Below are 27741 nucleotides of genomic sequence, written 5' to 3' on the forward strand. Positions count from 1 at the left end.
AAAATGACATCATCTCCACGAATTTTCAAAAGTTTCGAATACCTCTTACTCTCTTGGTATCTTATTCTATTCTCTTGATACTCAGTAATACTTACCAATATTCTTGGACCCTTTCATAGTTTTTTACAACATAATCTGTTATCTATCATATTAAAATTATTATACGACAACCAGGAAAAATATGTTAAATAAAATAATGCAAAAGGCAGAATTATAAGTCAATCATTTTTGTAACAAGTCTAATCAGCAATAAATTACTTTTATTTCCATTTCACCCCCTTCTTATATTCTGTTTGATTTACAATTTATTAAACACTGCAAATACAACATATGTAATGGAGAACATATACATATAAACAATAGTGATTTCTATTCCCACCAATTAAACTGTCGCATTATACTATCGATACAAATTCGCTAATATCTTTTACAATTAAAATAACAAATTTAAAAAAATCATTCAATCTTTAAATCTTTCTCTAGATCTTTTCAATGAATTCAATGAATGATATATGCACTAGATACTTAATAAATATCATCGTCAAAGATGGTACCTTTTAATCAATATCATTAAAGATACTCGTTGATATGTAAAAACCAGCAAAAAATATACACAATGTAAATATACTATACAATAGAAAAAAAATCGATAATATTAGACAGGAATTCTAGAAATTATTACTTCCAAAATGAGCATTAAAGATCATTAATAACTTATTACATAAAAATAAAACTTTAACAAAAAATTAATAGTGCCCGAATCTGCAATAGTGTGATGCTATTGGTAGTAATGAATTCTTTTTCGCAGAAAACTTATCTTTCAGGTACTATTATACTAAAATATCTTCGGCCTTCCTTCCAGTCAATTTCATTAAATCGGAATGGATCCTAAACTGTAATCTGGATTCCAACAGATATCCAGCGAATGTTTTTCTGCAACGAATAAGAGTTAACAACTGAATAACAAATGTTATGTGAATGTCTAAAATGAATCATATAGAAATTACTTGACGTCCTCTAAATATCCAATAGCGAGTTGAATATTTCCTTGATCTTGTGCTAGCAAAGCTAATTCTACTGTTGCATAAGGAAGTAAATAGGTATCCTCTTTGATCGATTTGTCCAACTCGAGAACGCGTTTTAAACAATTTTCAGCTAACAAAGGATGTTTCATTTGTCGTAAGCAAGCACCCTTTAGAAGCAATAAAAGTGCTTCATTATCCGTGTGATATTCTGTTTTCCTGTAAAATATTTGGAATTTTTGTATATTACCAGATAAATATTCTGAATTAGATTAGGAATGAAATCGACCGGAAGACTTACGAAGCTTTCGCAAGTTCCTTTTCAGCTTCTTCGATTACTTTAAACATGTTTAGCGTCAAATCTTGTCGTTTGCCTACTATGCGAAACAAATTCCACACATACATAAGTTCAAATATAGGAAGGACCAGGTTTTTTTTTTGAGCAAAGTACCGTTCAGTTTTTTTTACTATAAATTTTTCCATTGGTAATGACTTCCCTGCAATACGTTGTTTAAAGGTAGACGCTTGCATCATTAGAGTATCTATCATTTGCTTCTCTTCGCTTTGTACCGGTGGTTTCCGCATCATAAGTATCGCAGCTCTTTGATACAAATAAATTGTACGTGACCAATGTGATTCTTTGGCTAAAGCATCTGCAAACGTTGCAGCTTCATCCCATTGCTGCAGCGAACAATGTGCCCACATTAATTCCCAGAAACAAATATGATGAAAGTGAGGCCATAGATCTTGACTTTTCCAAGATTTTGTATACCATTCTAAAGATTTCTCAAAATTTCCTCTCGTTAGTTCTAGTCTGCCTTTAAAAAACAAAAACCATATACCGTTTGGATAAAGACTCAGTTCTTCTTCCAAAACTTTTTCACACCAGTATAGATCACCGTCTGTATGACTCAGAACAAATGATATTATTAAATTGTAAGACAAAAGAAACATCGCGCACAACACGTGCCTTAATCCTCTTCTTTCTCCGTATCCCGCTTCTAATTCCGACAAACCATATTCCTATTGATGAAAATAATATGTTGTCGTCATAAGATGGAAAGATTTATACAAAGATTTTTTATAGTAAAAGATATTTTAGTACCTTATCACCCGAAAATCCAATGAATTCTAACAGTTTGATAATTTTCGCTGGCAACAGGGAAATCATCTAAAAAATTCTCAAAAATAGTTATTGCAATTTATTTTGTATAGTAAATATTGTTAATACCACATACCAAATTAAATGCACCAATACCAGTGCGGACACCGCTCTCAAAATGTATCTTATGAGCATTATTTTCCCATTTACGATTATTTAAAATTGATAAACATTCTCTGAAAAAAAATAATGTACATAAGTAATATACTATTTTTTAATCGACATAACATCTACATAGATAATTCACACTATGATTCGTTTACTTATACGACAGAAAGCAGGTACGAATTTTCAATCCAGCTTTAACAAAGCTGACCAAAGTCTCGTCCTCCACAAACGTGAGCATCGATTTTAAAAAAAGTGACTCGGCATAACAGAGTTCCGCATGCACTTCCTCTGCAATAGTAATTCGATATCATTCCTTGCATGCTTAATGATTTAGTAATATCAGTGCCACAACATGTTATAATATGTGGGTAATTTAATTATTAAAAATGGAAAACTTGTTTGTTAGTAAATAAATTCGTACATCAAAATACTTCGCATTAGATAATGAACTATGACTATTGAATTATCCAGATTGATATATATGTATATAACAAATATAACAAAATGTCCTGACAATATTGCATAATTTTGCTACAAAGAGGAGATTTAAATGTTTAAATTAGTACAAGTTACTGGTAGTGAAACGGTATCTGTTAATTTGAAAACCGACTTACATATAAAGTATTACATGCTTTCCAGGAGATTTTGTGTTGACAATGCATTATAGACAAAATAATATGACTAGCTTGATAAGACATGATGGTACAGATCAATCTGGTATAAGTGTATACATTACCAATTGTATAAGCATCGTAGTTAGTCTTCTTCACCATTTTGCCAATATTTTGTGTTAGTGTAACATGTTTACGTTGTTTCAAGCACACAGTCATGCATTGTTTTACAGCTCCAACCGCCTTTTCAATGCATTTCTAAGCAATACACATTACAATGTATTATTGAAAGACATATTTTCCGAATATCACAATTTACTGTGGTTTAATACTTGTTCAGATGTAAGAATAGCCTCGAGGAATGCAAATATACTTGTTCCTAAAGAATGATACATGCTACTGCCTGCCCAGGGCTCCATAATCTTTCTTGCTTCTTCAAAATCATTATTAAAAAAATAGTGTATCGCTTTTTTTGCCTCCATTATTGCTGTATCCAAATCCATAGAACTAGGCCTTGAAACAAAATATAATTAATTTAAAACATATAATGTACATATATACAGGTATATCAATAAAATACTCACTGTGGTAAAGATTCTTGAGCATCTTGAAACTAAAATCATGAGAATGAAAATTTAAATAAGATACTGCTATCACTATTAATGAAACAACCTTACTTATGCATACATACCTCATCTTCTTCGATGTCTGACATTTTGAATTAATGTTTGAATATATTTGATAATATTTGAATTAATATGCTAAAGAGATAAAATATTGTATATTACTATTTAATTTATTGACACTCAATTTATATGTGAGATTTGTATAAAAATAAAATAGTCTCACATTCAATAAATATACAGCATAGAGATCTTATATTTTGTAAGATGATCCTTTTATGCACCAGATATGTTAATTATTAGAGATGAAAGATATATTCCTTAAGACAGATTTCTCAATTGTGCTTTTATCTTTAATTTTAGGTCGTTATTTCTCTAGTTCCATCATAAAAATTACATTTTGTAATTTGTAAATATAACTATTAAAAATAAACTACAACAAAAAAAATAAAAGCAATTTCTTACTATAACATATCCTTACTTTTATAATTTATCTATGTATTTTGATATATAAAATTGATTATGATAATCATACAAATATCAAACAGGTTTATAGATTAACATATATTGATAGAAAAGATACATTGATGATAAGATAAAATATATTTTTCAGAGCAACATTATCATTTCTTTAAAGATTGTATTAATAAAAACAACTTAATTTTTAAAGAACAGTGTCAAATGTTTACCGTGAATGATATAGATATATACTTTTATCATGGAATGTTCTTGTTATTATATTCCTAGTTTTGCAGAAAAGATACTTTCTTCAGATATATCCAGGTGGAAGGTGATAGTAGAGTGATAATGCTAGAAATGAAAATTATAGATAGTAAATATACATATAGACAATATATACATGTACGTATAGAAACAAAAACCAATTTACTGATCTTTTTTGATATGTGCGAACTATATGTAAATTTATATATGTATTTAATTTGAATTTAAAATATTTTAAAGTGAAGAAGATATTATCATATTAAATAAACATAATACATATTGTAGTCATAACTGTTATTAAAAGTGTAAAAACCTCAATCGCAACCTTATTACTAGAATTCTTTCTGTTCTATAAAATAAACTGGCAACTACGATACATGAACCCGGAAGCGATCTAAAGTAGAATGTTACAAAGAAAGTAGTATAACTGAATTACCGCGATGGTACCGATAGACCTAGATCGCTCATATAAATTCACGATGAAATCATGGCAATCGATAGATTGAATACATTACAATTAATCAATGCCTATAAATTAACAAAATCTGATCTTTTTATAATCTATAACTTCTAACAATAATATAAATTACTATATGTAAACATTTCAACGTAGCTTACCATGAATCCATAAAATGTCAAAACGTAGCTGATCCGATTCACAAGGAAAATAAGGAAACTAATACTTATTTAATAACATTTCTAAGTTAATATAATCAGATTCTAATATGTGTATATGTTACAATGTAAAAGATTATAAGTAGACGTTTTTACATTTTTGTTCAAGATTTGCAAGAATTCTTGTAACACGCAGCTACAAACATAACGGTGTAAAACATACGCGACTGACTGACAGAACACTGATTATGTTGGTATCGGTCAGATCACATACGATGCAATTGTACACGTGACACTAACTCTACACAGTATAATGGTGCTCGATATACATATATATATATATATATATATATATATATATATATATATATATATATATATATATATATATATATGTAACATCGAAATCACAGCTTTTAAAAGAAAGATTTGTTAAGAACTTCTTTCGAGATCATCAACATATGATCAGCACGATGACAATTTTGTTTAATGCTTGTTCTTCATAAAAAATAATCAATTGTATTTTTATAAAGGTGACAAATTTAATTATTAAAAATTTCAAGAGTCACTGATAGTCACGTGTAATCTTTCTAGATTTCGAATCTATGAAATTCTATACCTTAATTATACATGTATATTAATATTTATGTAATCTATCACATATCTAATCCTTCTCAAGACTAAGAAATAACAATATAAAGTACTAGAATGGTATACACAATTTAAAGAAATATTTTCAATTAAAACATTTCTTCTAATTCGTAGGTTCATAAAATAGAAAATAATAAATATTACATCAACACTTTTATGTGACACATTTATTTTATAAGGACATATACAAATGATTCTATATAGATTTTACTTTCAAATGAGATTTTAAAGTTTTATGTTTTATAAAACCAAATGTTTAAAGTTTGTATATAAAGAAAGTTGATATATGTATTGATGTACACTAAACTTTTCTAAATATTGAGAATCGCTGATTTCCTAGCAGACTGCTTTCTCTACCGCGAAATTTCATTTAGTCGAGAAACTGTTACTGTTTTACATTTATTTATTGTTTGCTATTATTAAAAACCATTTTTCATAACACTATTGTGCTTTATAACATTAATGTTTTTATTTATAAGTTTCGTGTTAGTTTAATTGATATCAAGAGAAGGATATTTTTTCAGAAAAGAGGTTTTAAAATTACTAGTATAGTTTTAACAAGAAAAGAATATTGTACTTACGTATATGGTATGTAAAAAGGTGATGTAGTGGAACGAATAGTATTGTACATATGCTGATATACCTATGCAAAATTTAATTTAGCCATTTCTTTGATGGCAGCACCAGCAAAGACGTGTCATACGTCAAAAGCAGTGAGTGTACATGCATCAAACAAAATTTTGTATCATATCTTATTTCTTGTACATTTGGTAAATTTTTAAAAAGTCATCTAATGTTATATAGTTTATAGTGCACTTGTTTTAACATCTTGATTGAAATGTTGAGTGCACTAAAACAAGAAATCAAAACTAATTCGCCTTATACGCACAGTGTCCCATACTTTAAACCTTACTTAATGTTAAATGCCTTTTTAGTTTGTTCATTCTTGACGTAACTACGCTATTGCATAAATATTTTTAGATATAATGGTATTATCTCCATTCTTCCTAGTCACTCGCTGTGATCAAAATATTTGTACAGTGTAACCTAACCTGTTCATAATTAAAAATAATGTGAAGATTTGATGTTACAATATTTTTGTTTTTCTATATCTTTTAGAGATAGTTTGTTATTATAACTTATAATTTTTAATATAATTTTTATATATATACCAAATAAATGTTTCTTTTTATCCTATACAAAATAGCTGTATATTATTCTTAACTATTGATATATTTATCATAAGATGAACAATAAGTTGGATAAACTTATGTATTAAAATTTATATAATATAAAGTAACATGAATTAGAAAAAAATAACAATTACATAAGTTCACTAATGTCTGTTATTTTTGGCGCTTGTATATGAACTGATATGACCTTTGTAATTTTGTATATTTAGCATAACAATGACAATAACCCAAAGACTGTAATAAGACTGTGTAAGACAGTGTAACAATAATAATAACAAACACTATCATCAAAATTTGTTTCAGTAAACTTTTCTAAGGGTATGAGGACTTTGTACCATTTTTTTAATTATTTGGGAAAGGTGACAGGTGCTAGTTAACATAATTTCTAATAATTATGGAAAATCAGAGTCACCAAGGCGAAGCCTACCAAACGTATCAATCTTTTTGGAAAAAAAATACTCGTGCTGTTCCAGGCAGGTATGTATAATAATATTATGCTTCTAATAATGGTCAAAATAAAGTTACAATTAATCTTTAGTATTGATTATTGAGAATAATATAGTTTTTTATATTTTACATGCATAATAAAAGACCAAGTCCCAAACAAGATGGTAAGCTTGGTAAAATAGGTAGTACTACACTGATGTCTGGCAGTTCAGTTAATATAATATCTACAAGTGGTGGAGTTATATCAGGAAGCAGTGGAGGCTCTACATCATTTCAAGATTTTCAAGAGAGTGTAGATGATGCTTGGGATTCGGGAGATGATGAGTTTTGCACAGTCTCAGATGTAAAAATATCAAAACGAGTTAGCCAGTCTGCTGCTATCAGTGTCATTAATAGTCATAGGTCAGGAAAAGCATGCATAGATTCAGGGACAAATGTAAAATCTACGCATCGCGTTCAAGAAATTATTCCGGAGGAAAAACGGGCGGAAGCTCTCCAAAGATTAGCCGTGCAACCGTTGCATTTGCGAAATGCTAATTTGTCTATGCATTCTCAAGTGAATAACAGTCAACATTCCACAGAAGATGTGGGTGTAAAGTACGGCGCTTCCCCGCAACATAAACCAACTCAATTTCCAGGCAGACCGCAACCGCTAAGACAAACAACCGCGCCTACTAAATTTTTTGTACCTTCTAAAGAACAAGGTGCTTATGGAACAATTTTTTACATCCATTTATCTTTAATGTATCCTTAGTTTTGATTTGTTAATAATTGTAGATGGGGAAAGTAAAGTAGATAAATTTCAGTCCCTTCTGGAAGCTTCTGTATTAAACTTAGACGAACTGAGGCAGTTGTCGTGGTCGGGTATACCTGCAAGACTGCGTTCTGTTACATGGAGGTTATTGTCTGTAAGTAATAAAGGTAAACTGTGTCATATGTTTTATGCATAATGATAAAATTTCGTAAAAAATTTTTAATTTTGTTTTTTGTCATCCAGGAGTATTTACCAGCTAATTTGGAACGAAGGCAACACGTATTAGAACGAAAACGATTGGATTATTGGAATTTAGTGAAACAGTATTACGATACTGAAAGAGATGAAGGATTCCAAGATACATATCGTCAAATACACATTGACATTCCAAGAATGTCACCGCTTATTTCGTTGTTTCAACAAACAACAGTGCAATTCATCTTTGAAAGAATACTCTATATTTGGGCGATTCGACATCCCGCCTCTGGTTACGTTCAAGTATGTTTACGTCCGTTGTTCTACCTTTAATTGTCATTTTCAAATTGTTTTTATTTTCATTTCTTTTTCTTGCAATTTTCTTTGTTTTTAGGGAATGAATGATCTAGTGACACCTTTCTTTCTCGTGTTCTTACAAGAAGCAGTGCCTGTGTCAGCGTGGCAAGATTTAGAAAATTATGATGTTGCATCATTACAAAAAGAACAACGAGATATTATAGAAGCAGATAGCTTTTGGTGTTTGTCCAAGTTTCTCGATGGTATTCAAGATAATTATATCTTTGCTCAATTAGGCATTCAGCACAAAGTAAATCAGTTGAAAGAATTGATACAAAGAATTGATGGTTTGTAAATCAGTCGTTTGGAACATTCTGTTTTTCTTTCTTTCCATTGTACCTTGTTTTTGGATAATTACAGATGTAATTCATTCCTTTAGTACCTTTGCATCAGCATCTACACCAACATGGCGTGGATTATTTACAGTTTTCTTTCCGATGGATGAATAATCTATTAACAAGAGAAATCCCTCTACATTGTACCATTCGTCTATGGGACACTTATTTAGCAGAATCTGATCGATTTGCTTCGTTTCAACTTTATGTATGCGCCGCGTTTCTTCTTCGTTGGAGACGTAATCTTTTATTGCAGCCTGATTTTCAAGTAAGTTCAGACCATAGCACTAATGCAAACTATAATTCGATGTAAAGCTTTCTTTCAGTTATTAAGTAAAGAAAGATGGAGATAGTTTATTATTACTGTTTAGGGGCTAATGTTAATGCTACAAAACCTGCCTACTCAAAATTGGACAGATTCAGAAATAGGAATATTAGTAGCAGAAGCATACAAATTAAAATTCACATTCGCAGATGCTCCCAATCACTTGCAAGCTCACGATACCAGGTGACCACTTTCTAATGTGTTTAGATAACGATATGAGAATTGCGGCCACGAACATTGACACAAATGATTTTGTGCTAAATTGATACGCCTGTTTTTATAGTCATCACCTATATTATATAATATATCGATGACTCTCAGGACCAGTTTCAATTGTTTTCTAACTGATTCAAGTTATTAATTTTAAGTCGCTTTTGTAGTTCAAAAAGGAAGCTCTGTTTTCGTTATGTTTTTCAAAGACTCAAAGTCTTTACAAATTTTATTACTATATTATATGATATATTTTATTATTATCATTATTATTATTATTATTATTCTATCATTATTACTAATAATATTGTAGCAATTATTTGTAGAGTTACTGGACGATAATCTATGAACAATAAGTTTGCTCGCCATTTCTCAATTTGTGAAAAATATATTTAGATGCATCCTGAAATATGAAGATGTAATGCGGATCAACCGCCACTCATGGTTCGTGTTACATGTGTATAATATATTTAAAATTATTACATACATCGGTAACAAATAAGCAAAAGATTTTATAAACCAGTTGCAATTATATGACTGCTATTTTACGTAGCGATTACAAGTTTTCTTCTACTCGTATAAATTTTCAGTTTATGACCGATTTCATTTAAACAAGTTAGTATATGTAATTTACAATATACAAAACACGTAAAAAAAGTAGCACATGTATTATGATAGTATTTATTTCCATTTCTGTCAGTTTTTCTTACTTCAGAATACCCTTAAAAAGAGAACAGGCTATTGTTCGGAATTTAGAATCTCGTGTCAAGAGATTTCGATGCAAATCTTTGCCATGTTTATGCATTGCCATAATACAAATATTACAGAGAGAGCTCCTATCTTTAAATAATCTGTACGTTATTCTTAGTTATCTATGAACATCTTACAAAACAATTAGAATGTATGATATTTTGTCCTTGGTCAGTGATTCAATTGACTTTCGAACGAATGACATTGCGTTTATATACACACAAGAGTTTAATAGAACGTAAAAGTATCGAAAAATACTTGCCTGATAATTTGCATGTCGAGAAAGACTAATCGAAAATTGTATAAAAAGGAAAAAGATATAAAAAATGCGTATTTCATAAGATGAATTGTACTCTTAACATATGGCACGTATTATTATTATTTACTCGATGTTGTTATGTTCTTTGTTGATTAAATTTAAAATAGCGTAATGTTTTTTGATTCTTCGATTCCAATTTTTTGATCGAAAACTTGTACACATAAAGCGTGTTGCGTCGTCGATTAATAAACGAGACTGTCTCTTTCTTACTTATGTATCTATATAAATATAATATTCCTTTCAAAGTATCTCGAAGTAAAAATCGGACTGAATATTACTTTATAAATACATGAAATTATTTACTAAACGTATGGTATCATTATGATATTCTTAAGTTCAGAATACGTCTTGAATACTCATTGTCGAAAAATGTATGGCATATACATTGGTAAAAGTTTTTCGTTCGAGCGAAATTAACAATACCTACAAAATAAGTAAGAAAAAGGAGGGACGCGTGTGCCCATTTAGTGCTTCTTCAGCTGTCATCGATATCGATTTGATCATAATCGATGTTCAGTGACTGTATAGATGCCAAAGAATCGTTCAAATTAAACGTTTCCTGTAAAAAAAAAGAAACATCATTATATTCTTATGTTAATATAACAACAGAAATACAGATGAAAATGACAAGAAGAAACTTACGTAATCAACAGAAACCAGAGTTGGATAGATGCAAGGTATACATTCCATACGTGTGACGCCATTATTATCAGCGGTGCATTCGCAGTTTTGGCAAGGATTAGGTTGCGCCGTTAAAGCTACCCTCTTAGAGAAAACACTGGCGAATTTTTTGATCGAAGTCAGCTTATCGAAACGTAATTTGTTACCGCTAAATATTGTTCCATTAATTTCCAGAGACAAAGGCGTGCAATAACCTAACGCACTTTTTGAAAGTTTCACTTGTCTTCGTAGGTCGATATCACCGATCAACGTTCTGGAATCTTTTTTCGTATACGATTTCGTCGCGTCCAAACCATAGAAGATCTTATTCAGTCTCTCTTTTTCGAATTCGAAATCACCATCCATCAATATGTGAAGCGTAATATCGTGTTCCAATAATACTTCATGTACCACTGCGTAGTCAAGCTAAGAGAGGAAATTTGTTTGAGAAAATTAAGGAAACCGATTGATCGAACGATTCGAATCGAATTGTAGTTCTGAAAAGCACAGGTGCCATTCAGAAGAATATCGTCGAATCACTTACCGTCTGATTTTCCGGCTCGCAATGCGAGCATGGCATTAGGATGAAAGTTTTTGATACGCCGGTTCTGAACACGAGTTTCGAGGCAAACGCGATTGCTGCGAAAATATCGCCGCTTCCATCGCCGATCGGCACGTGATCGAAGTAATCGACAAATCGCGCCACGTTTTTAGTAAAGATTTGTCCATCGAAGACGACGCTTCTCGGATGATCAAACACTCCGTCCGCTCCAAAGGTAACCAGAGACCATCGATTATCCGTCAGACCTTGATCGTTGAGCTCCTTGTTCAATTGAGTGACTAACTGTTCGATGCTACGATTTTCTTTCACACCGTGGTTACATTCTTTCCCCTCGACGATGAACACTACGTCGGTCGAGCCTGGTACTCGATCACCTTCTAATTTAATGAACTGGCCTTCCGCAACTTGACTACCGTCTATCATACTGCAACTACTACATACGTCCGGTATTCTGAGATACGTGTCATGGAACATACAAATCTGCATGTAGGATAACGCCACGGTGCAGGCTTCCGATCTGCTCTCGCTCGCAGTACATATTTTTGAGTATTCTTCCGGCTCTATTACGTGGAAGCAGCTAAGGAATTCCGAACTTTTGTTCACGAACAAATCATTACAGAATTCTATGACCACCGAATCCGCTTTTGATTTTGTTCTTGGATCGGAATTATTTGTCGGGCACTTATCTTCGGTTTCTTGTTCGATCGACCAACTTTCGGCAAATACCCTCACGTTTTTCGTTACGATACCATTCGATGCGATCGTATCGTCCATTGGCTCGTAGTTCATCGTTCCGAGAATACCGGCGGTTTTGCCGTGATACCAACCGGATAATTCTAATGTACACAGATTGAATTTCAAATTGCATTCGAGTCGGAACTGATTTTGCTTGCGCTCCACGGTAACCACGCTTTCTGCCTGATAGACATACGTCGTTCCATTCTCGAGTTCGATCGGAAGCGCGAGATTATTTGCTGTACTCGACGATTGTCCGGAGATGAGTTTGATACTCTGCGCAAAGGTAAATGTATCATTAATCGAATGCTATTTCACAAGGGAAAGAAATTTGAGCATATCGCTAATTATTGTTATTGTTCTTATTATTATTATTGTTATGGTTACTAACATCGTTGAAGAAGTTGAGTTCGAGAGTATCCTTTCCAAGTAACACGATAATCTTGTGCGTAACTCGATTGGATTGTTGCTGATACTCAAGGAGGATGGCAAAGGTGTCATGCACGAAATCGCGTGCTAACAGGTACGTACAAGAACCGATGAACTCTATGTGTCTTCCATCGAAGGTAATAAAGTCTTGCAAACCAACGATCATTGCTTGTGCTGAAATTAGATCGATTGAAATTAGATCGCCGCGAAATTAACAGAATGAAAGAGACACAAGAGACTCGATCATGTGATTACCTCTGAACGGTGGAAGCCAATTAGACGGATCCATGTACGGTCTGTACCGATATAAACTCCAGAAAGTCACGTCTGAGGACGCGAAGTAGGAACTTGCGTCAGAAATGGCTCTGATTTCAGGTATCTCGTGAAATTCTGGCGTTTGATTGAACGAGTGCCAAGACATGGGAAGCTTTTGCTCCAAACACATCAAGCCCTGTCTAGGATCGAAGATGAATTTCGTTTTGGCTACCCGGTATCTACTTTCAGCCTGGAGAGCTGTCTGACTTATATCGATTAATTTCAAGTGAATTAATCGTATGGCACTTTCTATTTTCGCTTGTATCTCGAAGTAATCGTAAGCATAGCACACCTTATCGTACACTTGTTGCATCTTCTCTAAAGCGTAACGTATAGACGGCAATTTTTGTAATTCCTTTAGCTCGTTCACGATCTCGTCGATCACGTCCTTCAATTCTTTTCCAAATGGTACGAAGGTGAAGTATCTATCTTTCAAGAATTGTATTATCAAACTCGAGTATTTCTGAATGTTGGTGATGATATCGTTGCCCTTGATGTCTCGGTAAAACTTGTCGATATCTTGAGTGAAATTGGAGAAATGATCGAAATAAGGAGAAGAAATGAGGTCGTTTCTTCGATCGTAGAGGAAGTCGAGGAATTCTTTGCTCGTCTTCCAGACCACAGTTTCCAAATAGTGAATGAAACGAATGAACATCGGCTCTATAAGCAGTAAAAATCGATTCCATTGCTGCGAGATCGACTGAGAAATCTGTCCCCAAAGATTTCCTATGTACTTGATGAACGACACGTGAAGATCTTTCATAAACTTGTCGTATTTTTCGAGCAGCTGATCGATTGTGCTTGCCACTTGAGAAATCATGTCACCCCTTAGAATCGCTGCAGTGATCTCGGGGATTTTGTTTAACGCGCTCTTTATCGTTTCAATGATCCAGAGTAACGAGTTCCTGATCGCTTCCCCAGATTCGCCCATTATTTCCCATATTTCGTTCAGGATATTTGGCAGGGATTCTATGTGACTTCGTAACGACAGCTCATCTATTATATATCCTCCGTAAAGAACGATATCTTTAATGTAAAAATCGTTTGCGTTGTAAGAATCATTTAAATAGTTCTTCAACTCTTCTAGATCTGTCTGAACTTCCTTCAGATTGCTATAACATAAACAAGCGATGGCATGACTATGACTATTGTGGCTATCGTTTGAATCGTCAAATACTAGAAAGATTCTTCTGAGCGATAATGTACATAAAATAGATTTTGCCATTTTAGTGGTAATTTATACAAATATAAATTTACATAGATATCTGCAGTCTATTGATACTAAACAGTAAAACGATGAAAGTTACTCACTTCCAGTCATCGATAAATTCTCGAAGATCCAATTGAGCGTCATCCCAAACATCCGAAATTACGTTCACGGTTTCGATTTTAATATATTGTTTCCAATAATATATATCGTTGTTTATACCATCGTATGCATCCATTGCCGTATTTTTCAAAAGAGCCTAAAATTAAGAGCACATATATTTATTTTCTTTCTTCGTCTTCTTCGAAAACTTGTCTATTTTCAAGTGAAATTTGAATGAGAAAGGATAGTGTGAGAAATGGTTGCGTACAATAATATCGGCCTTGAGCTCGGGTCTCCAGCGCAGGGTGGAGGTAATCAGTCGGGAATGATTGAGCTTTAAGTAGAAAGAGATGTCTGACACGGTAAAATCTTCATCGTAAGTTCTCCAAATATCGAATACAGCATTCCGTGCGTCAGGAATTCTACCATACATTCGTAAACTCTCCACGGCATCTGTTAAAGAATTTTCATTAAATTCATTAAAATAAGTTCACATTAGAAAGAAGCAAGATTTAAATCCAAATAATTATTGAAACAATGTTTCTCTTTTTAGCTCGTGCGCTAACCTGGAGTGTAGTTGACCATCATCCACGTCAATTTTTCAGTCGGATCGAGAAAGAAGTAACCAGTAGCATTTAGATTCGGTGTATTTATTATACTACCGTTCAAAACGTATTTACGGTCAAACGGATAATACCGAGCGTTTAAAAACTTGATCGCATCGTTATACTCTCGCTGGTAAAATATCTCGTTGCGAATGAGATCCAATCGCGCATTTAGTTTTCCAGTATCTCGAGTTATGAATCCACGTTTGTAATGTCCGTTGTTCGCCATTCCGAACAGCCTGCTATTCTGTTCGTATACGAATCCTTCGGCGCCTAGATCGAATTTCGTACTTGGATGCTTACCCACTATTTGGTAAGAATATTTTTTAGAAATCGGTGGCTCACTTTCATTTCTAAACGACGCTGAAAACTCTAACCACTTGTTCGGATCGATAGAGTAATTAGCGACGAGAAGAATATTCATGGAGTCTCTGGGATTGCTATGTTTTACTTCGCCTATCAGAGCGGCTTGTCTCAGGAAACTCGGATGGATCAAAGCGAAGGTTGCTCGGTGATGCATGCCAGCTTTATCCTCCGAAGAAAGTTTCGTCCAGTTAAACAATGCTCCTATGGTTCTAGGTTTCGTCGTTTTTTGATCCCAAGCGAGTTTCACCGCAGACCTCAACTCTTCGCTGCTGATCCAGTAAGAGCCGTCGAGGCTGAAATTTCTACGAGGATAAGAGACGTTCAGAACTAAGAATTGATTATCCACTTCCTCGGTAGTTTTGTTCAAAATGTTGATACTGTAAGAAACCCAAACGTCGTCGCCCAAACTGAGCCAGCTGGTTTGCTCGAATTCGCCTGGTAAAACTTGATAATCGGTCTTCAATTGCACAGTCTTGTTCAAATGTATCGCCTTCAAATGGATATCCTGGCCTGTGTGCGACGTTTTAATCCTAGATTCGCCGACTACGTTGAACGCCGTCTTGTTATCCAATCGGTACAGATTAACTTGTTTAAATTCGACAGTCGGATAGTTGGTCCCTTCGTTTCCTGCGCTGTACTCAAATTGGTTTATGTAAAGAATACCTATCGGCTTGTATGCGTTCTCAATCGTAATTTGAGTGTGATCTTTCTCGAAGCCAGCTCTCGACTCGCTCTTCGAATTATATTGACCGTGAAGAACTTCCTGACCGTTGTACGTCAGTTTGGAGTAACCGCTGGTCATTTGTGGTCGTTTCTTGTAACCGTAAGTCAAGTGGCCGATGTGACGTGTATTCAGAGGAACTTCAGCGTGCAGAATTCCTTCCAGATCCGAATTCAATTTCTCGCTCCGGTAATTGTAATCCGAATCCACGACCGCAGTGTTTTGTGGCCAGTATAATTTCACGTATCTCTTGTTTCGTTGCCTGCAACAGTTACCATTCGTTGTATTAACCCAGACGTACCTTCGACGTAACTTAATTGAAAAGAAATACGACCCACTATATGTAAAGACAAAGATATAGATCTGTGAACGCATAAATGACGCGATTTACTTACAAAGTAGTGAGAACTGTGAACTGACATCCTAACGACGAGATATTCGCCATAGGTAAGATGGTGTTGATGGTTCCGTTCACGTTCTCCAGACTTTCGTACGATACATTTGCCGAAGCTAATCGCGTGTTAGCTGGATAATAAATTTCAGCGCCTATGGAGCCTTGCGTGGCGCCGTAATCAAGCAAGAAAACTAACGTTTCTTGTTGCTGAAACTTTGGACTGTATAGCGAGTATTTCAGTTTGAACTCTTCGTTGATGCTTATGTTCAGGAGATTATTCACGGATTGAACTGGTAGCATTCCCCAGGAACCGCGAAGATGTCCGTTGATGTCTTTCTCGTCTATGTGTATCTGTGGTAAAACCGAAATGAATTTTTCATTTTACAGACTGTTTTGCTTGTCTTGTATTCGTTAATATGTTTGTAGTGTTGCCGCTAGAAAAAATTATGTCAAGGCAAAGTTAGTCGATTCGGAACGATGAAGAGATCTGCAACGGGTGTCTAGGTTTTCGACGATAACGTGTACAGGCAATGACAGTAAAAGTATTGAAATAAAATCTAAATATTTAAGGATACAAGATAAAAAAATGTGGAAAGACAAACCGAGCCATCGGAAGCGTAGTTAGTTTTCGCACGCAGACAGTTGTACCCGATCACGTAAGACACATCCTTGAAGCCTCCGTTGGCGTGATAGCTAATAAGAAGACGATGATCATCGTTATCAGGAGGTGGTAGTCTAACGGTAAACACTCCATCGATGTTCTCATGGTTGCGGAATCCAACAGTAGCGTTCGCCGCAAATTTCCATTTTTCACGATCCACGTCCAAATCGAAACCTACGTCAACGTTTTTGAATGCTTGACGAGGATTCTTGAAGAATAGCCGGGTATCGACAAGCCTGTTGTCAAGATCGGTCGGTCCTTCATATCCAATCAAAACCCTTCCGAACATGTCTGCCATATAGATCAACTTCCATTGAAGAATCGCATATCGAGTGTACTCGTTCAGCCAACCACTTGCCCGAATATCACCGCTATTGTTGGACATCAGCATGCTTCCGGTAAGGGTGACGTTGCGAATATCCGGTAATGGTGTTTCCGCATGAACATACAGTGTCGTGTTACCGTTCACTTGAACGTTCATAAACGTGATAAATTGCACCTGACCTTCCACGGTCGATATTTTGTCAAAATTTGCACGCGCTCTCACATCCCAGTTCAAAGGGTTAACGAAATTCGCGTCCAAAGATCCGTTTATCGGGTGACCAATTAACGCAATGTTTAATCCATACTTTTCCTTCTTCAGTTTCAGAAGTAAACTGTCGTTTTGACCGATTTGGGCTTCCTTTGGCTGGATCGTTATCTCGACAGTGTGCAAAGAGCCATTCTGCGTCAGCTCGATGGTACCGAAAACAGTGGACACCTTTGAAGTCATGTGATTTCGTAACTGGCCGTTCAATTTGTGTATAGAATCGCTTTCTTTCATCGTGTTGCCGTGAAACTGGAGATGCGGTTTCCCGTTCGAGGCAGGCGTATAGAACTCAGACTCGATCCTGTCACCGCTATAGTTGCCCAATAGTTTGTATTGTCGGTCGAGTAGTTTCGCTAAAACTTCTAGATTCGCGGTACCGTTGTTCGCGGTCGTGTTTGGATGATACGAGACGTGAACTTTGATGTTCTTTAACGATTCTATCCAAGAGTTGAAGAGAACGAAAGCTTTAATTTCATCTTTCGTCGCGTGCCAGCTCGACAGGAAGGAAAGTCCGGCAGGTTCGGCAACGTTACAACTTATCTGCGTGTACCTTTTTTCCACGGTAAATTCTCGTTTCGCGGTAATAGTAGATTTCGGTATCTTCAGCAATGGTGTATCGACCTTGATAACTATCAACGTGTCCATCAACGATTCTTTCGTTTCCAGAAATCCGTTCACATCGATGGTACTGTCCGGTGCGCGAACACTGAACTTAGGCCTGTAAAGGCTGCCAGAGACGCGCAGGCTGCTGTTAATGTTAATGAATTTCAGAGACTCTATCGGAGTTTTTATGTTCAACTCTAGCACTTGCTCTTCGCTTTCGCTTCGATAGGTGTAAATAGCGAGTACTCCGGTTTCGTACCAAGTCACATTCTTTTTAACTTCCACAGTTGCTTCCATCCTGTAGATGAGTTTTTCTAGGTCCACGATAAACGCATTCGAGCAGACGATCTCATTGACGAAACCGAACGGAACGACCAAGTTCAATTTGTTCCGCATATTGAAAAGATCCTCCATCCAAAATGTATCGTGCAACAGGATTTTCTTGTCGTCGAAACTGCCCAGAACAGCGGCGACCTTGTAAGTCGGTCCTTCGTTGTCTATATCTAGTTCTCCTACGATAGGTTCGATAATTATAACACACACTTCGAATTCACCGTGCCAATGAAGGCTACTTTGCTCCTCGTAATCCTCGAACTGATCCAGCTCGTCTTTCTCGACGTTGTCCTCGTTCTCTGTCAACTCCTTGCTACCGTCGTTCTTCACTTCATCGATGTTCGTCTGGTTACCCGTGATAATAATCGGTATAGTAATCGGCGCAGGTTTCGGACCGGCTTTAGCTCTGACACCGATTTTCACGTCTGCGTATTTTTTGTCAGACATCCTTATGGAGAATTCCGTATCGATGTCGACAGACTCGTTCTTATCGCGTGCTACGATTAACTTGGCAACGATTCCGTTCTCCTCGAAACCTTCCACAGGCGTAAACAGTACATAACTGTAATGAAAATCAGTAATATTGCGATAATGCCAAATACCCTGGAAGCCAGCGAGTATACGGTTGTAGCCAACACGGAAGTCGGCCTCTCGATTGTTCAACTTAGCGACCAAAAGTAGCCTTTGAAGTATTTCCAATGGCGTCGCGAGTGACAGTAGAACGTTGAAGTTGTAAATCGGCGTGATGAACTGACAGAGTATCTCGAAACCGATAACGCTAGCTGGAGTGGTCACTTCCGCGACGATGTGTCTATTGCTTTCCGACAGACCGAATCTTCCACGAACCAAAGAAAACTTTTCTAACGGAGTGGTAACGTTGAATTCCACCATGGATTCCTTCAAACGATGAAGATCGCCGATCAGTTTGCCAGTATAGGTTTTTACATCCAAATCCAAGTTAGCCGCCCCTAAGAATTTCCAGTTTGGTAACACTTGCAGCTGACATTTCATGTCGCTCACTTTGTAGCGAGTCACCGGCGACTCGAGATGCAGATTACCAGTTAGATTGAAAACGTCATCGGACTTTTTGTCCAAGTGCCAAATACTCCAAGCATTGATCACCTTATCCGGGTGATATTTAACTAGTAAACGAGTGTTCGCGGTTTCCCAACCGATAACCTTATGAGTAACATTGACTGTGGTCGACAAAATGTCATGAATGGAGCTACTTATTCCACAGTTGGCTCTCCATTCTTTAACGTTATCGTGCTCTTCCGTACTGCCGTCCAATTCCGCCATCAATCGTTGCGAATCCTTCCAGTGAACATTACCGTTCAATTTTATCTTGTTTTGTTCCTGCTCGTACCTGTAACCCAATTCGAACGAACGAATTAATCGAGCCAAATTGACTTATACGTTCTTGTATTAGATTTATATATTACTTAAATAAAATATTTGAGAAATGATTCGTTAAAGGACACGTTATTCTATCTGGATAGACGTTGTTTTAAGATAATTCAAAGATAACCGAAAGAATTTTCGTTACTTGCCTGACGCCTAAGGCCGTTTTCCTCCAATTTTCAAATGGCATGAGCAATCGAGTGTCCAGGCTGATCGATTTTATCAACGGTTTTACGTTATATTCCGTCGCGATGAACAATTTTATCGCTTCTTCTGGATTCCAATCGATCGTAGCATCCACGATGTAATTGTAGTATCCCCGCGCGGTCACGTGGCAGGAGCAGGCTAGTAAACGACCAGGATAGGTCAGAGTGACCATTGTGCTAATATTTCGTTCAGTTAATTGTTCCTCAGCGCTCGAAAGTGCGGGCAATTGAGCCTTTTGACAATCTAACGAGAAAAACAACGCTAGTTTCAACGCAGGATCTCGATTTGCGTCCCATTTCACTTCCGCTCCGAATCTCTTTTCATTTTCCTCGTTCATGCTAATAAACGCTAAATGAACGTCTCGCCATTTGTCCAAGTGTATCTGCATTCGAATCTCTCGTTGCGTGTCAACTTCTGTCATCACCGAATACACGTTTCCTTTGTATCTTCCTTCCACGTACGATATAATGTTTGTCGGTGATGCTACCGTGTGATTTAAGATGAAAGCGTACCTATCCTGATTCAGCTGCTCTACGTGCAGAGCGATTCTAACGTCGCTGTAATTTCGATACACCTTGCAATTCACCAGGAAGTCGTTGACGAAACTTGGAGATTTCAATATCAGCTTCAAGCTGTGACTAAATACGGTCGCCACGGATCTGTCCGAGTAGGTGCCACGTGCTGTTATGTTGTGCCCGCTGAACCAAGTTCCAGCAAGATCCAAGTCGTACGTTCGCTTCATTCTCTCTGTGATTCGTACGTAGACCAGCATCGAATTAAAGTTCGGAATCGTCAAGTTTACGCGACTCTCCATGATGAACGCCAAGCCGCGAGGCATTATCAAGTTCACTATTAGGTTAATCTCTTTTCCTAAACACAAAGAAATTGAGATGAGAAGACGTGGTAAGGGTTTTATTCTACGTCAGGAATTGAATTATTATATACGAGGCTGAATCAATATCAAAAGAATCACAACTGGAAATAGTTGAATTTTGCGTTAGAAGAAGATCGGAGGAGGATTTCAGGGACTAGGGATGAGAAATTTCATTTGACCATTGTTTTCTAGAGCGTTTTTTTCCCGACATTGTGCGTTTAATTCTAACCTGGGGCGTATCTTATCAACAAGTCCGTCTTCGATTCCGGTCCCATAGCATAGTGAATAATTCCAACTTTGATGTCCAAGTTCTGAATGGGTTTTGTTATGGCGAACACCGCGTTTACTTTCGTATCTTGATTTTGAAAATACATTTTCGAATAAAAGATGCTCAATAACGCTGTAAGCTTGTGACGATCGTCCTTGAGATGTGGACTCGAATTCACTTCCGCGCGTAGCTCCAACTGACCGAGCGCTTGTTTATACGATCCTTTGATCTCCGTGTTCAATTGAGGATATGCGCTAGATTGTAACTTTAAATCGACCGTTTTGTGCGTTACAGGTTTCAACGAACGATTGTAAGCTGACAGCTCGAATATGAGACTTTCCTTCTTGGGCATCTTTTGTATCTGATACTCCAATTGGAAGGCGCTGGTCAAGCTCACGTTTCTTCGAACGATGTATCCCGTGAATTTGCTCCATACCCTTTTCGTTTGGAAAGTCAGGTCTATATCGCACTGAGAAACATTGCTTTTCCAAACGTTTCGGATTTTACCTTTAATAAAATCGAAGCTTTGGTTAAACAAATCGGATTAAACCAAGTAATTGATGATAGGCGAATCGATAGAGTTAAACCTGAAAGAGCCGCAACCCGTTCGTTGTTCACGATTAAGTACATTTGTGGGTTGAACGTGTATCCATAGGGAAACCTTTTGATCGCGTAACCTAAGCTTGCGTCCAAGTGCTTGGTACCATTTATGTCGAAACCAATGTCCACGAATGTCTCGTTTTCCGTGCTTTTGTAAGTACCTGAAAGCAATGAAGTTAATCGTCGATAAGTTTACTCATAGCTTTGCTAACGTACGAGCTCACCTTCGGCCACCAGAGAATTTCCAGCAGATTTTAATAAAACCGTTACGTTATGAGTCTTCGTATCGAACGCTACCATTGCGCTTAATTCTCTATTAACCAACGATCCAGGTGTATCGAATGCGACTCTAAAAATATTTCTCTCCTAAAACGAGACAAACGAAAATACTGGATATTAATGTACGCTACGTCTCCCATAATTACAAAATCATCGTAAAATCTTTTATTCTTATACAGATACGAAGTACGTGTAAATTTAGCGGTTTTTGTAAAACGAAAATAAAAGAGACGATACCATTGTCTTCTCCCATGTATACTTCAGCAAGTAGTTCTTCGCGGTCGGATCAGCTTTGATCAAAGAGATCTTGAAAAGCGTGGGTCCGTTCAAAACGAAGTAAGGCGCGTTCGGATCTTTCGTTGCGTTGGATAGCTGATAATTAACGCACATCTTTAAACCAATCAATCTATCGAGTGCGGCCCAAGTGCAGCTCGTGTTGCTAATCACATTTTTCGGGATTGGTATTAAAGCTCGATCGTTGTTATTTTGGCCGGCGATTAAAATGCCTAGTGGCTTTTCCACTAATTCGGCGCCGTTGCCTCTTGTTAAAAGGATGTCCGTGCCAACGGAAAATACCTCCATTTGTTTATTCGGCAGGCCCAAACTCAATTTGACCGACTGTAATCCTTTTACCTCCAGATGAATTTGAACTGCTCCGGAGGAGTACACGTTCGTTCGTAATTTAGTTCCAGCAGTCTTATAAAAGGCGTCTACGGTCATGCTACCGATCAAGTCGGCGCTCATGCTGTTCACACATATAGATATTAGTTTCATACATCATAATTTCATAATGCCGAAGAAAATAAAGGCAACAAGAGAAATAAAACAAGGAAGATGAGAAGAGAGACGATGCATTTAATTATACCTAGGTGCAATATTACTGATGAGTTCGATCTCTTTCTTAGAAATCCTCTTGGTGTCCAATAACCCTGACATTTTGAAATTGCAAGCCGCGGAGCCAGCAAAATCCAAGCGTACAGGTAGCCCCGATGTCATCGGGGCCACATAAGTGGAATCCAAGAACATTATTGCATTTTCGTAGCGAATCTCCTTTCCAGAAGCAATTTCATTAAACTTCTCCCATGGATTAATACGCGTTAAGGCTTCTCTAATTTCACGATCGCTGTTATACATAGAATATTTCAAGTCGCTTCCGAAGATCTGCAAACGAAGCGAAAAACCATCGTTTCGTACAACGCGCAAATAGACGAATATCGAACATCGAAATAACATTTATAGGAATCCATCGCTATGCGTGATCATTAACTGGTCACGTTCTCTATCTCACCTTATAACTAAAGCTGATTCTGGGTTCGTTGAAATTATTTTCGATAACATTCGGTAGCCTTTTCACGCGTTTCCAATAGTCTTCCTCTTGCTCCGGAGCTGCTCTGAAGTTTCTGAATAAATGTTTGAAGAATCCCGACACTTTCTCGTTACTGTACGGTCCATTAGGACCAAAGAACTTCTCCGCATAATATTCGAAGCCTTCGAGTCTGGTGGTTATTTCAAAAACGTTCACAGATTCGCCGAACAGGTCGAAGGTCAAGTTGAACGTAGCGGTTCTAGGTATATACGATTTAGGAGAAAAAATTAAATTTCCTTGGTAATTTCCACCGAAATTATATTCCTCCGAGAAAAAGGATCCGTCGTAGTTTCGTGAGAACTTTCTTCTGTCTTTGTTGAACTTGTCGTCGAGGTCGCGATCCGTCAAAAGACTTTGAACTTCGATTCTGGTCGGCGAAGCGGAATTATAGAGATTGGTCAAGTGGCTCCAAACGAAGGTCCCGACTGTGAACGAAGTTTCGAAAAATTAAATCCGATTCTATTTCAGGCGAAGATCATAGAAGAGAATTCAACAAGTACCTTGGTTAATTTCTTCCGATTTTAACGTGTGCTTGATTGTTTTAACGACGTTGTAATCGGGGCAACGCATTACTTGCAGATAAGACGCGATACGTAATTCCGTATCCAAGGTAAAGTTCCGGTAGTAGTTCAGAAAGTAGAGATCTCGCGTTTTCTCGCAAGACGGCATTCTACGATGAGCGTCGATACTCGCTACGCGAACCTCCGTGGATAAAAATCCTCCTACGTCATCTATGCATTCTTTCAATAGTTTTGATAGCTTCTCGGTTTCCAAGCCCATGTTTCCGATCGCTTTTAACGCCTCTAATGTCTGTAAAAGCAAGGAAGAATTAGGTAAGCCAATCACCTCGCAGCATCTTTCGAATTTCTGCTCATAGGTCAGCCGATCAAAAATTGTTGTTCCAGCTTAAAATTTTTGAACGAGTGAAACACTTGAGAACCAAATTGATAGTTTACAGATTCTAATGTATTCTAGTAATTTTTACAAAGATTAAAGGGTTAAATAACTCACCGAAATACCTCAATATTTAACGTACCTCTTTCGTTGTAGAAAGTGAATGCGTTCGAGGTGCACATCCCTTTTCGATCTTTTGCTCGAGGTATGAAAGGAATCGTGTCACCTGTTCCACATTGGTACAACTTATGCCGTGAGTGGAACAGAAGCCATAAATCGTCGTGGAGTAGCTCAAAATGAACTGGGTCTCTGGAATTTGTTGATGAAAATCAAGAAGGGGTGACAGAGCCCTGATCGTATCTCGATTTGGCCGAGGAACTAAAGCAAACGCGATGACCCACTTGTCGATCGTCGAATGATTGACGTATCGTTTTATTATCAGATCTTTCATTACGTTCAAGGCTGCGTTACTGCCAATGAATGGCAACGAGTCGACAATGTGTTTTCTGTGGAATTAATAAAAAATAAATTCGTGTATTCCGAGGAATCTTGGATTATGTGCCTTATTACTCCAAATGGGATCGGTAACCAATCGAAATGAAATTTGATATCGTGGAAAGATACGATAACTTTGAAACACGAGTACAGTCTATTGGAACAAACTGGAATTTAAATTCACAGACATACAATTTTTGACTTGGTTCAGCTTTGCTTTCACGTATGGCCTCACGAGGGAACGATGCCTCACGTATAGGAATTTGCATCATTCGAACGCACGAATCTTCGAAACTGAGATTTCATATTTCAGGTTCACAGTTTCTCCCCATAATACGTAACAAATTTCATCTCGATCGGTGTCTTTCGGAAGTATAATCTTTCCTTTTAAATTCAACGCTACTCACTTGCCAGTTTTGCAAATACCGTGGGCCCTGACGAATAATTGCGACAAGGATGAATAATCGAGAAGTCGCGCCGACTGAATGAACGCAGTGAATGTCTCGGGAAATCGTTGCTGCAACTCATCCGTACTCACTCCTAGTCTACACATTGTCTTCAGCAAATCTCTGGCACTCCTCAACTCGCCGTGAATGGTCCTCGGTGTTTTCGAGTAATCGTACAACAAATTGGTTCTTCTCGCGCGACTGTGTCTGTCCTTTTCATATTTTTCCTGTTCCTCTTCGTCCTCCTCTTGGTCGGACCCGTAATTGTCGCTTTGTTCGTACTCGTTGCCGTAGCTATAATCGTCTTTCAATTCTTTGATCAATCGAAGGGTAGTGGTCGATTCGGTTCTTGCGCCTGTACTGCCACTCGACAGCGGCACCAGCACGTGAAACTCGTTGCACACGATCTTCTCGTAGACGTTGTGATCAATCGTTAACTCGCAATCGCTTCGGGACTCGAGAAGAGGATGACGAGGACCGTGAGCGCCCGATCGCGGACTCTTGTAAGCGTTTGAACGAATAACAGAGAAATGTTTTGGCCCGTGCATGCAGTTTGACAAATTTTTCGTTTTCTTCACGACCAGACTGGTCTGTCTCGCCTCGTGGAATCGATAACTCGTCTCGCAGATGCCATTCACGTCTAATTCTTCCGCGCGATAATCCACGTCAAATCTGTGCATGCTGTTTTGCAGCGTAGACAACACGCCTCTCTTCAAGTTCAAGGCCCAGACTGGGTCGCGTTTGTCCGGACATAGCTCGTCTATCCGACCATCGTCGTAGGCGAACTTCAACGCGAAACGTTCCAGGTTCTTCTTGAACTCCGAGCCGGCACGGTCGGGAAATTCTGGATTGTATTTCCGAGGATCGTGACTTAGGCTCACGTTGTGGAATTTCAAGCTTCCCTCGCAAGGATTGTTGAAGCGAATCACCAAATCCGCATCCAAACGTAAGGTGGACTCGTTCGCAAGGAAATCCGATGACGGCGGCATCGAAAACGACGTAGACGATACATTGCCCAGATTCGTGCTCACGTCTACCGAATATCTGTACCAGTATGACACGTTCTCTTCGTATTTGAATTTCTTCGTCGCTGTCACTGTAAACATCGATCGACATCAATTATCCGCCTCTTCCCTTTCGCTATACGGCTACAACAGCTTCTAAATCGTATCAATTACCTTTGCATTTCGCTCGGCCGCACAATGTAGGATCTTTGACGAATTCTGTAACGAAAGTTTCGTGATCAAATACGCTCCGTTTCGTGATTCTTAGAAATACGTTCTACGCTTTTCACGCTGAACTGATAACGGTGGCCACCGATACCCGCGAATCGAGTACTCGACGTAAATTCTTGGAAGGAAACGTCAAACAATAAGCGGCACCGATAACCAGCCGACGAAAAAAGATCGACGCGAAACCGATAAACTATCCTATAAATGAATTTCATTCCGTTCAAATTTGATCTTACGTGGATCGAAAATCGTCGGTTGATCTTTCGGTTGCTAAAAACTTGAATTTACCTGGCTGCGCTGTACCGAGGACGAAACAGATCGCAACGAGAAGAAAAATAGTAGCGCGTCCCCGCGACCGTTCCTTGTTCCAAATCATACTGCTGGTTACGATAACAGGGCTGAATGTCTGCTTATTTCATCTATACGCTCGCTCCTTCATCCCCTTGCGTTCCTCGTGGATAGACTTCTTGCAGCTTTTAAATTGAATGAGATGACCCGCGGTTTAGCACTAGCACACCTCTGACCGGAACACGATCAGATACTCGAACCCTCCTGCAACATTTCGATCTCGTTACCTCTCTCCTTCTCTCTCTCTCTCTCTCTCTCTCACTCTCTCTCTCTCCCTCCCTCCCCCTCTCTTTCTCCTTGCCTCTTTTTCTGACTGGTCCATCGCCTTTTGAACTTTGCTTTGTACACGAAACGATTTAAAGGATTCGATCGGCGAATAGAGAAATGATGGAAATTTAAGACACTACATGAAAGAATATAATGTAGCTCGTACCGTGTCGAAGATATCCAAAGATTGCGTTAAGAAATCACTGATCGAGGGGAATGATCGCACTAAGAACAGGATTGGGGTGCAAAGCAGGCCGCGGTCGTACACGCTTGATGGGAAGCACGGGTACACGATAGATCGGTTAAGTAAGTGCTTCCTGCCCCGACTATGTTCGCTGACCGAATGGCCAACGACATCGAATCAACTACGACACTGCTACTC

The 27741-nt window shown here is 37.4% G+C and overlaps 3 protein-coding genes across 14 annotated transcripts; 1 reads left to right on the plus strand and 2 right to left on the minus strand.

Moving 5' to 3' along the window:
• Window positions 1-240: 240 nt before the first annotated feature.
• Window positions 241-6237, minus strand: LOC117158126 (tetratricopeptide repeat protein 39B). 9 transcript variants are annotated; one of them, XM_076619627.1, is made up of 13 exons: window positions 6097-6237; window positions 4238-4336; window positions 3753-3959; window positions 3595-3664; window positions 3488-3516; window positions 3236-3416; window positions 3029-3161; window positions 2448-2580; window positions 2261-2360; window positions 2128-2193; window positions 1324-2045; window positions 1008-1241; window positions 241-933 (listed from the first exon to the last, which is right to left on the minus strand). In XM_076619627.1, the coding sequence occupies exons 4-13, from the start codon at window positions 3616-3618 to the stop codon at window positions 831-833; spliced, it is 1725 nt and encodes a 574-aa protein (XP_076475742.1). In that variant the 5' UTR covers window positions 3619-3664; window positions 3753-3959; window positions 4238-4336; window positions 6097-6237; the 3' UTR covers window positions 241-830. The 9 variants fall into 9 exon arrangements, with proteins under 9 accessions (XP_076475742.1, XP_033192618.2, XP_076475741.1 ...); XM_033336727.2 differs by having other exon boundaries at window positions 4216-4336; XM_076619626.1 differs by lacking the exon at window positions 6097-6237 and adding an exon at window positions 4868-5103.
• On the plus strand, window positions 6140-10609 carry Tbc1d22 (TBC1 domain family member 22). Of its 4 annotated transcripts, none has more exons than XM_033336730.2 (8): window positions 6140-6228; window positions 7012-7185; window positions 7300-7859; window positions 7933-8063; window positions 8153-8407; window positions 8499-8748; window positions 8841-9064; window positions 9168-10609. In XM_033336730.2, the coding sequence occupies exons 2-8, from the start codon at window positions 7103-7105 to the stop codon at window positions 9306-9308; spliced, it is 1644 nt and encodes a 547-aa protein (XP_033192621.1). In that variant the 5' UTR covers window positions 6140-6228; window positions 7012-7102; the 3' UTR covers window positions 9309-10609. The 4 variants fall into 4 exon arrangements, with proteins under 4 accessions (XP_033192621.1, XP_033192620.1, XP_076475749.1 ...); XM_033336729.2 differs by having other exon boundaries at window positions 6208-6285; XM_076619634.1 differs by lacking the exon at window positions 6140-6228 and adding an exon at window positions 6299-6504.
• Apoltp (Apolipoprotein lipid transfer particle) lies at window positions 9999-27706 on the minus strand. The gene is made up of 23 exons (XM_033336694.2): window positions 27526-27706; window positions 27033-27296; window positions 26691-26735; window positions 25474-26608; window positions 24714-25077; window positions 24178-24487; window positions 23600-24102; window positions 23177-23472; window positions 22549-23056; window positions 22257-22398; window positions 22020-22193; window positions 21394-21939; window positions 20233-21160; window positions 17099-20048; window positions 16498-16847; window positions 14977-16364; window positions 14679-14863; window positions 14413-14567; window positions 13042-14213; window positions 12749-12960; window positions 11605-12633; window positions 11043-11486; window positions 9999-10959 (listed from the first exon to the last, which is right to left on the minus strand). Exons 2-23 carry the CDS (start codon window positions 27118-27120, stop codon window positions 10876-10878), a joined length of 13008 nt encoding a protein of 4335 aa, XP_033192585.2. The 5' UTR covers window positions 27121-27296; window positions 27526-27706; the 3' UTR covers window positions 9999-10875.
• Between the last annotated feature and the right edge of the window lie 35 nt (window positions 27707-27741).

Source organism: Bombus vancouverensis, chromosome 6 (assembly GCF_051014615.1).
Source record: "Bombus vancouverensis nearcticus chromosome 6, iyBomVanc1_principal, whole genome shotgun sequence".
Classification (NCBI taxonomy): Eukaryota; Metazoa; Arthropoda; class Insecta; order Hymenoptera; family Apidae; genus Bombus; species Bombus vancouverensis.